At 52.7% G+C, this 13,825-nt stretch overlaps 1 protein-coding gene across 1 annotated transcript in view; it reads right to left on the bottom strand.

Moving 5' to 3' along the window:
• Positions 1–12,563, bottom strand: part of LOC135821190 (uncharacterized) — a 20,023-nt gene extending 7,460 nt beyond the window's left edge. The window contains exons 1-4 of the mRNA XM_065334258.1: positions 12,229–12,563; positions 2,565–2,736; positions 1,568–1,773; positions 1–22 (exon numbers count right to left, since the gene is read on the bottom strand). The exon at positions 1–22 is cut by the window's left edge and continues 152 nt beyond it. Of these exons, the coding sequence (XP_065190330.1) occupies positions 1–22; positions 1,568–1,773; positions 2,565–2,736; positions 12,229–12,471 (643 nt within the window). The 5' untranslated portion in view covers positions 12,472–12,563. The remainder of the gene's footprint in view (positions 23–1,567; positions 1,774–2,564; positions 2,737–12,228) is intronic.
• Positions 12,564–13,825: the final 1,262 nt, after the last annotated feature.

Here is a 13,825-nt window from a genome sequence, read left to right as displayed (position 1 = left end):
AGATCACGAAGCTGATGGGCTCCTGAGCAGAGACACACACATAATAATAGACACATGAAGTAGAGCCCAGGTTCAGATTCTCTGCCACGCATCACATTGACACACATGCACGCACACACGCACGCGCGAGCGCACACACAAACACACACATACACACACACGCGCACGCGCGCGCACATACACACACACACACACGATAACATGCTCTCTCTCCCTCTCTCTTTCTCTCTCTCTCTCTCACACACACAAGCACACATATAGACTTGTACTTGTCTTGAGGATATAAGAGAATGGTCGCCGAGGGTCGACCCAAAGCTACAGATTCGGTGAAGTACAGGAGCAGGTGAAACGAAAGGGCTGGGGGGGGAGAAAGGGGATCCCTACTCGAGGCAGACCACAGTCATATTTTCAAAGCACAAACTTGCCATGACGGAGAGCATAACGGGAGATGTATGCCATTTACGCGTAACGACGTGCTTTGTCAAAATAGCTTTGGTAACAGCTTGAAGGTTTCTCGGCCCATTCACATTTCACATTGCAGCATTGGTACTCACTGGCACTCACTGGCACGACAGGTACAGCCATGGCCGTACAATTTTTTTCAACCAATTCCAGTTCCAGTGTGTAACAAATTACGCAAGTATGTTGAAGTACTAATTAGCTGTCCTGGTAAAACTCCTTGCTAGAGTCTCTTCCTTCTAAACTGTTCTTCTTTTCCAGCATGAATTACTGAGCTATTGTGGCTATATATGTCCTACGAGCGGAAATATGCAACTGAAACAAACAATTAACTATGCTGCAGTGAGCTAGAGATGGATCCTCGCAGAACACTGAAAATAAATAAAAAACATAAAAAAATTCACGGCTCGCGTCAGACTCGGCTAGAGGCCGAGTTTTCCGTATCCGTTGGAACGCCACCACCCAATCAAGGATCACTGAAAATAGGCATGCGGAAATGCACAAAATTTGAGCCGAGGGACTGTGGGAAATTTGTGACTAGTCTTCATTGCTTTGAGTTCTCCCATACAATCACCGTCAATTTTGGATTTTTATTTAATTTCATACAATTCAGACTGTGGCGAGAAGCCGATGGAAATCAACCACAAACCCTGCACAGGCACAATTGAATAATAATAAAAACTCTAAGAGAATTTAACTCGAATGGTGAGCCAATTAAATTATGGTGACCACCACCATAATCTAAAAGAACTACTAAACATCATGTAAATACCGGTAGTCTGCATGGAGACATAGATTGGATAGCTTGACATTGTTGAATAATGTAACTCAATGTCACTTCAGCTAGTCCTCCTCATTGCGATACCAGGGGCGTCGGAAGGTATTTTACTTTTAGTGTGGTCCGGTCAGCCATCTGAAGTACAATTTTCATGTGGAGGAGGTGTACTTGAACCAAACATTTTGGAAAATTGGAGCCCAGATCAGTGCATTATATTGATCCATAGGTACCAGGGGCGAAACTTGGTACGGTCAATACCGCGTCCGCCCTCCCCCCCCCCCCCCCCCTGGATACTAAACACCATAATTATATTCTAATTTATCGTCTCACCATTGCAAACTCCTTGAGGTACTCCTCCAGTGTCGGGATGGCGTAGTCGCTTCCCTCCGCTTTCTCACAGTCGGTGAACATCTTGCGGTATCCCCACTTCTCGCGGATGACGGCAAAGTCGAGCTCGTGAGCGCTGAGTCCCGCCACAGACGGGTGAACGTACGGCGTGCACATTCCAAACGTGAACTGTCCGAGGCGACGAGCAACTGCAGAGACCAGGAGCCAGGCCACAATAAACAGAGTCGAGTTAAAATATATATAAATAATTTCTTGTAGTAGTTCAGCACTCTCATGTGGGGTAGTGTTTGCTGTTTGCATTACGCAGAGCTCACTGACTTGTCAGTTTGAGCACTGTGGTAAGGTACGTTCGGGCCTGATTTAAATCTGGCTTTGGGAATTTTATTTTCATTGCTATCAGGTTCGGCCTCATTTTCTCTGTGCTACGCTGAGGAGTTCACAAAGAACGAAATCGCATGCTGTCCGCAGATTGAGTAAATAGCTTCATGGTTTGTGCGAGACTCTGCTGAAAGTTCAACTTAGCACACCTGACGATTTTTATTCTATTTCTTATTTTATTTTTCATTCGCGTTTGGTATAACCAAGAGTACATAATCCCCCAGAGTGTGCAACACCCGATCCAGCTCTGCATAGGGTCTTGGTCGAGTGTAATCGGATCTTCTGATGTCATGCGTACACTCCACACCAGCGCAAGGCCGGTCTCGACGCAGGGCACCGTTGTATTTGATCCGAGCGTACCCGCGACTCCCCAGGTTCCCTTCAGACGTGTACCCAATTATGACGCAAACATCCGATTACGCTCGACCAAGACCCTATGCCGAGCTGGATAAGGCGTAGCACACACTTGGGGTTATGTACTCTTGGTTTAACCATTCACTGTACTGATATTATGTGATGATTGTGCGGGTAAAAGAGGCTTTCGTCAAAGAGTTATAGCAGAACCACTTTTAAGTTTACCCCTTCTTTCAACAGGTCTTACGTGCTTCGGCATTGTTCATGTTGCAGTCGTACCACACGAACGGCACGTTGTCACGTGACAGGCAGACCTTCATTATGAGACTGTTGGCGCCTTGCTGCAGCGCCTCACGAGCCCCGGTGATCGTGTTCTCACACAGCCCTCGGCTGCTGGGTCCACCGCCCATGCTTCCAATCTGCGCAAGACATAGGACATTCACAGAAAGCACAGTAGGAATTTTGTAGTAGAATAGCATAGTATTTGTTCATATTTCTCTAGGGCAGTCCCCACAGACCTGTGGTCTCCTTATGGGGTACCCTAGCCAATCTAGGGTTGCGAGACGAAATTGACTTGGTGAAGCAGCAATGTGGACGGATGCCGGAACCGGTTGTTACGAACGTTCTCTGAAGATCATAACGAGAAAACCGTTCTGAACTTTTTTCCTTTCACATGTACATTTCACTATATTATCCCGAAAGTGTTTGCTATTATTGTAGATATCTATCACCAATAAAAGACTGGCTAGCGCACAGTTTGTTCTCTTGGTTGCAACAATTATTGAAGTTGTTATCTCCGAAACTCTTGTTTAGAAATATTCGTCCTAATCAGTGGTTCTGGGCACGTGTGATACATACAAATTGACTGGATGTACAGTGTATGCAATCACTTTCCTGCCATTCCGTTGTGCACGTTAAGTCCGCTACAACCGTATAATACCGTGCTAACAGCTATGTGTAAAAGATCATTTTTATGCATTAGTTTTGTACGATCCCACAGTGGGACGAGGGATTCACTTTCCCGCAATTCGTTGTGCGCGGCAAGTCCCCTGCAGACATACATACTGTGATTCCAGCTGTTACGGTTAAAGGTCCTTGTTGCATGGAGTGTGTTTGGTGGCACGTTGGGACGAATGCCCTACTTTCCTGCTGCTTGGTTTGTTCCGTATTCCCCGGAACCAGGTTGCATCAGTACCGTAACTGTAATACCGACTGCGGATACTTTCCGAACCCACGTTCAACAATGGAGACAAACTTTACTGGTTCGAGTTCTCACTCTCAAAACACCAACTCCATCTTGGATTATCTTGGATGCACTAAGAATATCAGACATAAGACACTGCTAAACTGAGAAGTAACTTAGAATTGGATTCAACCACTGTTCACCATGAACTCTTTCCAAGACAAGGAGAATAAAAAAACAACAACAAAACCCAAAGCTGCTAGAGCACTGCACGCGGAAAAACTCTGCACGTGAGATGCCGTGCAGCGGGAAAAAGGCCATACATCTGAAGCATACGTCTCGTGCACAGGAGCACAAGCCCGGGAAAAACAGGGTTGATGATCACATGATTTCACGCATGAGTGATACCATACATGACCTACAGAACTAGAGAATGATTGTAGCGAAAACAGACACATAAATCATACATGAACGGTACCAGGCGTCACCACGACTCCGACATACCTCCCTCGCGAACGAATCATAGCCTAATCAATGTATGCGAGTGAGACAAACTAATATTCCGAGTGATGTTCTAACTCCTGGGGAACTGCTATTGGATGTCACACCTAACATCATTGTGTCAAATGCATGCCGTAATGTCACTAGACATATCCGGGAACGAGGATACGTCTTACCTAGCCGGTTGGATGTATTGTTCACTCTGATTGTGGATTGCTTGCTAACACTACAGTCACAGCCTTACTACCTCATCGCCACTGCCGTACCACCATCCACTATTCGCTCAGCTGGTGACATTGTCCACATTGACGTTGGCTGTGGCTGGGCAGTTCTCGGAGTCGAGCTCCACCTCACCCTCTGTTACCTCCAGTGGGATGAGGCGATGAACTGATCGTCGATACTCCTTGCCTTTGATCTTCACGTTGACTGCACGGACGACACCATCTTGCCCTGGGTATGTGGCTGTGACGCGTCCCAGAGGCCATGTCGCGCGCGGAGTACTCTCATCCATGACAAGGAAGACCTCACCCTCCTCGACGTCTTTTGCCTTCCTGTACCACTTGGACCGGACGTTTAGCGCCGGGACCATCTCGCGCAGCCACCTCTTCCAAACTTGCCTTGTCAGCACTTGTAGAAACAGCCAGCGCCGTCTGGGGTGGACCTTCTCCAGATCCTCTGTCTCCGCCTCGAGGTGTGTGACTGCAGCCGCGCGTCCCATCAGGAAGTGGTTTGGCGTCAACGCTTCTGGATCGTCGCTGTCAGATGATACGGTGGTAAGGGGACGGGAATTCAGCATTGCCTCGGCATGTACCAGCGCTGTTGAGAACTCCTCATCCGTGAGGCCAGCCTGGTGCAGCACATGCCAGAGTGCGCGTTTGACTGCCTTGACCATCGTTTCTACTACACCACCGAAGTGGGGCGTTCTCGGTGGGTTGAAATGCCACTGTACATCTCGCAGCTCGGAGTGGGTGGTTAGGCGGTCTTGATCTATCGTGCAGGTGGCTTCGCGCAGCTGTCGCTCTGCGGCGGTGAAGTTCGACCCGTTGTCTGTCACTATGAACTCCGGGGTTCCACGCCTCTTGCAGAATCGGGTCATCGCCATCAGGAACCCATCTGTGTCGAGCGAGTTGACGGGCTCCAGATGTACCGCTCTGGTCAGCAGGCACGAGAATACGCAGATATACCGCTTCTGCTGCACCTTGCCTCGTCCCTGGCGCGTCAGAAATGGACCGGCAAAGTCGATGGTCACCTTGCTGAAGGCGATAAGTGGTGACGAGGTCCGGTAATCCGGCAACCCTCCCATGATTGGAGTCAAAGCCTTCGCGTAGCCTCGTCGGCACTTGACGCACCTGTGGCGATGCTGTCGCACAACGGACTTCCCGTTTATCAGCCAGTACCGGTTGCTGAGGTTGGCCAGCAGGTGGTTGGGACCCATGGAGTGCTGACATCTCTCGTCTTCGTCATCCACGATCAGGGCTGTGACCCGATGTTTCGGTGGCAGGATGATGGGGTGTCTTGTCGTCAGCGGCAGATGGTGTGCAGTGGTGAGTCTCCCACCGACCGTCAGTACGGTTGTGCCATGTACCTCCTCCAGCTGGGGTCGCAGCTTCAGCAATGGCTCGTTGGGATCGGGTTCCTTGCCGGACTCCAGTCGCTTGATGACCTTGCCATACACCTCCTCCTGGGCCTTCCGTACCCAGAACACGTCGGCCGCCTGGACCTCTGCAGGGGAGAGAGCGGGTACTGTCATACCGTTCACTGACTTGGCAGATCCAAACTTGCGTCGTGGAGCGGGTGTTGGTCTGTTGGCGCCAGCCTCCCTCGGTATACGGACGTTACGTACAAAGCGCTGACACCAAGCGGTGATACGGATGAGCCGCGTCCAAGACGAGAAGTTGGAGGGGTCAAGCTGGTACTTCCCTGGAACCGCGCTGAACGACATAGCGGATCGCTTCTTCAGCTCTGCCGGCAGACTACTGGGAACCTCGATCGGCCGCGCCGGGAATGCACTCTCGGGTCCGCGTAGGAACTTCGGGCCATGCCACCAGTCGTCATCGGATGCGAGCTGGGCTGCAGATAGCCCCCGGGTGCCCTTGTCCGCAGGGTTGATTGATGTCGGAACGTGCCTCCACTGACGGGGGTCCGACAGTGCTTGGATCTTGCTGACCCTGTTGCCCACCTCGACTTTGAAACGGCGGCTGTGTGAGCGAAGCCAGTACAGGACATTGAGGCTATCACTCCAGTACGTGATGTCGGACGAGCTGATGCCGAGGGCTTGGGCGACTTGTTCGGCTACCTCGGCGCCGAGTACAGCTGCTCGTAGCTCAAGCATGGGGATCGACTGTCGGTGTAGCGGGGCTGGTTTAGCCTTGGCCATGGCCAGCGTGGACCGAGCCATGCCGTCTGGATAACTCGCCCGTACGTAGACTGCTGTTGCGACTGCTGCGTCGGATGCGTCAACGAACACATGGAGGCTGAGCTCTGCATCGGCCGGATCCCGGTCTGGGTCCTTGAATGACCTGGTGGCTCTCACGGCTTCTAGCTTGGGCAGTTCCTCGAAGAACTTCCTCCAACCCTTAGCCTCGGGCTCTGCGAACTCCTCATCCCATTCCAGCCCGCGGAGGCAGGCGTCCTGGAACATGACCTTTGCTCGGATGGTGTATGGTGACACTTGCCCTCGTGGGTCAAACAGAGAGGCCATCTTGCTCAGGACAGTGCGCTTGGTGTACTGCGTGATGACGGGCACCTGGTACTTGAACGTGAAATGGTCGCTCTCAGCATCCCAGGCGACTCCTAGCGTCTTCACGCAGGGTAGCGTGGGGTGTTGGTGGTCAGCTACCGAGATCAGCGTGTTCGGCGCCCGGTCGGCTTCTGGCACAGACTTCATGACCTCTGCACTGTTCGACATCCACTTCCGTAGATGGAAGCCTCCCTTGGCCAGTGTCTCCTGGACGTCAGTACGTAGGCCCACCGCCGCCTCTGGCGTTGGCGCAGACGCGAGTAGGTCGTCCACATAGAGGTTGTCCATGATGATGGTACGTGTGGGTGACCCTTCGGCGGCATAGGTGGCCGCGACAGCCTGGACGGCCTTTCCGGCGAGGTATGGCGACGCCTTACACCCGAAGCACACTCGCTGGAATTCGAACACCTTGGCTCTTCCGTCGACCTCCCACAGGAATCGGTGATACCTGCGGTCTCTCTCAGCCAGCTCCACTTGCAGGAACATCTCGCTGATGTCTGCCATCAGAGCCACAGGTTCCTTACAGAACTTGAGTAGGCAACTCACGATGTTGTTCTGTAGTGCTGGGCCGGCGTGCATCTCCTCGTTGATCGAGACGTCGTTCTTCTTGGCCGCCGCGTCAAACACTATCCGCACCTTGGTGGTGGTGCGGTCCTCCTTGATCACGGGAAAGTGGGGCAGGAACCACTGGTCATCCGCATCGTTGTGCACTTCCGTCTCGGGTACCTCGCGGATATACCCCTTCGTCAGGTACTGTTAGATGACACCGGCGTACGCTGCTGCGAGTTCAGGTCGTTTGTACAGGGACCGTTGGAGACTCGCCAGTCGTTGTTGGGCCATCGGTCTGTTCGAGGTCACGTGAGGCTTTCTGTCTTCAGCGACCCACGGGATGCCAATGGTGACACGGTTGTTGTTGAGGCTCATGGTGTCGTCAGTCACCTTCTCGGCTTCACGCTCAGCTCGAGACATGGTCTCTCCCGTGGCTGTAGAGCGGATGGTGTCTAAATTGAACATGCTACGCACCATGGCATTCAGCTCCAGGGTTGGCTCGGTGGGCTCTGCGGTCGCGGCATGTGTGGCGTGGTGGACGGTTGGTTCCGCCGATGTTCCGCTCCCCTCCAGGAGACCGAAACAAATCCATCCGAGTGGTGTCTTTCTTGCGATTGGACCATGGCCAGGCCCACGGCGTTCGGCTAGCGAGGCGTGCAACTGTGGAACGTCAAGGCCCAGTAGGATGTCCACAGTTGGGTTAGCTGGGGTATCCGGATTCATCCCGCGCAGGTGTGGCCAGCTTGCCTTCTGCGCATCCCAGTCCACACGTTGCATGTCGGCGGTTATCTGAGGGAGAACGACTGCCTGCACTGGGGTTGTTGCAGTTGAGTCTTTGTGACAGATCTCTATGGGGGCGATCCTGGACTCGTGCTGCAGACAGCTGCCACCGAGAACAGTCGTGCGCACGGACGTGGTCTCACCGGGTGGGACATTCAGCTTCTCAGCCATGTCGGTGGTGATGAAGCTGCAGGTGGACCCAGAATCCAGCATGATCGTTGCTTGTAGCTCGACGTCTCCACATCTCACTGTCCCCACAGTCGTCATCAGAGCTGGTAGGTTTGCTGGGGTTTCGGCATGCAGGGCGCTCGCTGCAGAAGCCATATTCGCGGTGTTGGTGCGAGCGGCGTTTTGTTGGCTACCGCTGCTAGGCCTGTCAGAGTCGTCCCTGTGGAGCAGCGTGTTGTGCTTGCCTTTGCACTTCCTGCAGTGGCTCGAGGTGCAATTTCTGGCGAAGTGGCCGTCCTGTAGACAGTTCACACACAGGCCCAAGAGGCGCACCAGCTCTGATCGCTTCTGGACGGGTAGCTGTTGGAACTCCTTGCACTGTGCCATTGCGTGCTCTTCCAGGCACTTCCTGCAGCTCCTCTTCTTCCTTGGGGAGTCAGAGGTGGCGTCGCGGGTAGTGCCCGCTGTTACTGCGGCCAGGGTCGTTGACCTTCTAGGCGGTGGGGTTGGCTGAACGGCGGCCGTCTTGGTGGAGGTTGGTGTCACCAAAGAGGCGGCTTCCGCTCGTTCGGCCAACCACTCAGACAAGACACCAAGGTCTAGTTCATCCGTACTAAGGCCCTTGGCCTTCACATACTCGCCCCACTGCATTCGATGGGGGAGCGACAGCTTGGCCACCAGCTCATCACGGAGCGCAGGGTTGTTCCTGTGGCCATGGCTCTTTAGCAGCTTCATAGTGAGGACGATGTTCCTCACAGATGTGGCCAAGGAGTGCAGGGCGTCCGTGTCCTCTGCTCTGGCTGGCTTCAGCGCCTTGGCCTGCTCGATTAGCTGTTTCACTACCAATTCCGGCCGGCCGAAACGACGCTCCAGTGTCCGGATGGCCTCGTCTACATTGTCTGGCACGGCCAGGAGCAGCTGTACTGCCTCCTGGGCTGGTCCCTTCAGGCAGGTCTGCAGGCGCTGGACGTTCTCTGCGTTTGAGTATGCGCATTGCTCCGTGCTGCTTCGGTACAGCGCGAGGAACGCGGGCCATTCCTCCGGCTTGCCAGAGAAGATTGGCAGCTTGCTGCTGGTGGATGACTGGCGTGCAGCCAGCTGTCTGATGCCAGCGTTACTATTCTCGACCTGGGAGGTCTGCCCTTGACGTAGGGCCTGGGTGATTGCACCTACAAACTCACTGGCCAGGTCTGCCATCTGACGCGCAGGATTGCTGTTAACTGTGCTGCCAGTAATAGTACCGGTAGTAGAGGTACAACCACTCATGTACGCGTCTTCGACCTCACTCGCATTACTTGCTGCGCCCCTACCACCGGTACACGTCTCCGTAGCTCTGGCACTAGAGTATCCACGTGGCCCTGACTCTGAGTCGGAGTCTGAGACTGTCATGTAGCCGCGTGCACGTGCACTCGTGTCGCGACGGTGCTTTCGTGGTGCGGGTACTGGCATGGATGCGTGTGGGTGACTGGGTGACGTAGTGCTCGGGATACCGCTATGCCTTGTGCTTGCGGTCGACTCGCAGCGCTCACGTCTCTCCTCGTGGACCTGTGCAGGCTGTGGTTGCACTACCGGTAAGCCTTGTACTTCTCTAACAGGCTCAGTGACACTACCAGACTTCGGCGCTCGTCGTTGTCTGGCACGGCTTTCTCGTAGGGCATACTCCGCTGCGAATAGCCGCTGCCTCAGCTCTGTCATCGATCGGGCCAGCTCATCGTTGCGTTCTCGTTCTGCCGCAAGATCCCTGGCTTGCTTGTCGCACGCTAGCTCGACCATTGCCCTACTCGCCTCAGCTTCCTCTAGGTTCGTCTGCAGTGCGTAAGCGTCTCGCTGGCGCCGCTTGTCGACGATCGCGGATTCATCGATCATCGTCTGAAGCTGTAGTAGTTGCTGCTGATACGCAACTTCCTTGGCCCGGAACTCACGTTCTACACTGCGTAGACTACTGCCAGTACTGGATCTCGGCAGTTGCTGACGCTCTACGAATGTCCTATCCCAGGGCTCGGGCCCTATTCCCCGCTGAATGGACTCGCTTAGATAGTCAGCGTAAGTGGCATCGGCTACAACAGCAGTGGTGTGTTCAATCGTTCTTTGAAGTACCTGTGTCTGTGCCTGTGCCTGCGGTTCTGGTTGATGAAACGGAGGTTCATTCAGGTGTTCATGAATCGGATCTTGGACTACGCATGGCGGTGCCTGGTAGTGGTAGCTGTGTGCCGGAGTGAATGCACGGACATGCTGGACATCTGAGTCCCTCTCTACATGTGCGTCTATCACTACGTCTACCGGTGGTGGTGTGCTAGCCTGACAGGCCTCTGCATGGTGTAGACCTACTGCTGATTCTGACGTTACTTGCGTAGATCTATGGGAAGCCTCTCCTTCTGATGGCTGAGATTCTACACCGACTACCGTGTGTGATTCTGTTGGTGTTGGAACAGCAACTGAACTAGGTGCAACTACATCATCGTCAAAGTCGATAAGCGACGTATCTTGGGCTGCAACCGCCTCATGCAACTCACCCGCTTCCTGGAAGACTTCTTCTCGCATCGCAGGAGAGCTGGAGGTCTCAACGGACCTTTCCCTCAACGTCCCTTCGGCTTCCGACATCGCCTGCTCCGTCAACCGGGCGATTTCCAGCCGCTTTTCCGCCACAGCCTGTTCTGCTTGTAACACGGCTATCCTGGCGCTGAGCCTGTCTGCTGAATTCGCGGTGACGGCTTGGCTCCTACTTTCGGTCATCCTGTCATCTCCACCACTAGCACCGGCGTAGGACTGGGTGTCTGTGTACCCGAGTTTTGGCGCTGCGACGCCTTTCGTCGTGCGCTGACTCCGCCTGAGCTTCTCCATCGTGGACGTGATCCGGCTCGAAGGACCACTATGTTCCGTATTCCCCGGAACCAGGTTGCATCAGTACCGTAACTGTAATACCGACTGCGGATACTTTCCGAACCCACGTTCAACAATGGAGACAAACTTTACTGGTTCGAGTTCTCACTCTCAAAACACCAACTCCATCTTGGATTATCTTGGATGCACTAAGAATATCAGACATAAGACACTGCTAAACTGAGAAGTAACTTAGAATTGGATTCAACCACTGTTCACCATGAACTCTTTCCAAGACAAGGAGAATAAAAAAACAACAACAAAACCCAAAGCTGCTAGAGCACTGCACGCGGAAAAACTCTGCACGTGAGATGCCGTGCAGCGGGAAAAAGGCCATACATCTGAAGCATACGTCTCGTGCACAGGAGCACAAGCCCGGGAAAAACAGGGTTGATGATCACATGATTTCACGCATGAGTGATACCATACATGACCTACAGAACTAGAGAATGATTGTAGCGAAAACAGACACATAAATCATACATGAACGGTACCAGGCGTCACCACGACTCCGACATGGTTTTTGCAGGGAAGATATGTAACCGTACACACTACCTTTACATACAAGATCGTGAACAGTGGAATGTTATTAAATATTTTGTGTATTTGTGTACAGTCGTCCCTCTCTAATCCGGCACTTTATCCAGCACCCTCGATAAACCAGCACAATTTTCAGTAGCCAAAATGTCCTCTTCATGCACATTGCAGCAGTAAATCAGATTTGTTAATCCAGCACCCTCCCTAATCCAGCAGATTTTCGTGGCGCAAATGGTGCCGGATTTTAGAGGGACCACTGTATTTTAGTTCGTTTCCTCGACAGTGCAGTATGTACAGCATACATGTAGTAGAGCTAGCTGGCTTGTGGGTTTCACGCATGTTCCCAGGTATATTCGTAAGTAAGAGGAGTTAAAACTCGTCGAATGGGGCGAATTGCCTGCCGAAAACCTTTGTATGGTCACGTTGCCAATCTCAATGCTTTTCGAGTAGAATCTGCCCCTTTTCCAGCAGCTGATCATCCGCCAAGTAATTCTAATCTGGTGTCCTAAGCCGGTAAACTCCCTGTTATGAACGGCCTGCCCCCGTTTCTCGCCTCCTACTCGGCCTGCTTACCCGGAATTTACAGTCCCGCCGTTCCGTGCACTCCGCTTCGCCGCACTCCAGCGCGCTGAAGTCCAGCGTGTCCATTCCGCCAGCCAGCGTGCCTGCATCGCACTGAGGTGGCCCGTCCGTAGGCGGCTGGGTCTCCGGCTGGAGGTTGGGTGCCGACAGCGGATCCTCATTGTTCGCCTGCGAGTGCACTGCGCTGATCCAGAGGACAGCGGTCAAGCAGAGGCCAAGCAACAAACGAGACATTTTGAACGTTTCCCTCAATTTGATCAAGCGCCCAGAGCAGCAACAATAAAATCACTCCACCTCAAGTTCCGAGTTTGTGTGAGTGTCAGAATCAGATGCAGCGTATTTACGTGGTTTGATTCCTAAGTTACGTCCAGCGGCAACGCAAGGCTCGTCAATTCGCACACGGAGCCACTGCATCGCGTATTACTCGCCCGCATGGCGAATGGATTGCTTTCCGTGTCGAACACCTGCCTGCCTCCGAATCCGATCAGCTTTTCCCTAGCCATCCAAACACTACTTTGCCTGTCATCGGATCAGCGGACAGCAATGCTAAGTTGACAATCCAATTTTGACCTGACGGCAAACGTGCGCCCGAGGCACGAAGACTTGCTAAAAGAAAACTGTCCAACTGTGTGCGTATACGCGTCATATCACTGTCGTCAGCATCATTTTTTAGGGAAGAAATGCATCTGGCGATTTGTTCGAGATCGAGAGATTATCGCCCTGCCGTGACTTGCAATGCACCTGGCAACGGGGCTGCACTAATGAGACAAGGGCGGTTGCGTTGTCCTCATCTGCACACGGATGAATCTGTCTGTCGATGAGACTGTGATTTTGAGGGGAAACATACTGTCTTGACAGACGGATCGAGTCATGCTAGGAGGTGCTACGGGCAGTTAGTCATGTCTTTTACTTGTCACTACTGGCTCAGGTCAAGATCACACCCGCTGCTGTGTTAGTAAACGCAGTCTGCTGTTTTGTCCGAAGCGTTCGGTGCGAGAATGAGCACTGAATGTAAACATGACTGTTTTGTTTGCCGAGAGGTGCGTTGCGGCTTGTCGACATTTTCAATGGAATCCATTGCTTGCAAATTCCTAGAAGTTACTTCCAAGTAAGTTGCACAGATGGCACTGAGCGAGCGAGTCAGTGCACCGTCCGCATGATTACTGGCATTCTACCTAGTCTAAACATCATTAGCTAGGTCTTGCGGCGTAATGGACAAAATGAATTTGACAGGCAGTATTGCGCCTGGCCAGAGGACGTTTAAATGCAACGCAGATCGTTCACGCTGACTAAACTGGATGCGGATCCATGGACCGTCGCGTTCCAACAAAGCGTCACAGACTACCGACTCTAGATTATGATCTTAGCAATGCTTCTCAAGAACTAATACTTGTACGAGTAGGGTGCCAACTATCTAAAAACACTAGTCATTTTAAAAGGGAACACACCGGGTTATAACTCATTGGTACATGGTGTCAACCGTTCACAAGTACAGACGGTGGGTGCTGATCAATGAAATCCAGTCGCTAGAGTCAGGTTTAGTTAGCGCAGTGTACCTTTTCACAGACCAGTGTTCGCAGGTCTAGGG

This window comes from Sycon ciliatum, chromosome 7, assembly GCF_964019385.1.
Source record: "Sycon ciliatum chromosome 7, ocSycCili1.1, whole genome shotgun sequence".
NCBI classification, from domain to species: domain Eukaryota; kingdom Metazoa; phylum Porifera; class Calcarea; order Leucosolenida; family Sycettidae; genus Sycon; species Sycon ciliatum.
This window is presented reverse-complemented; position numbering and strand designations above follow the sequence as displayed.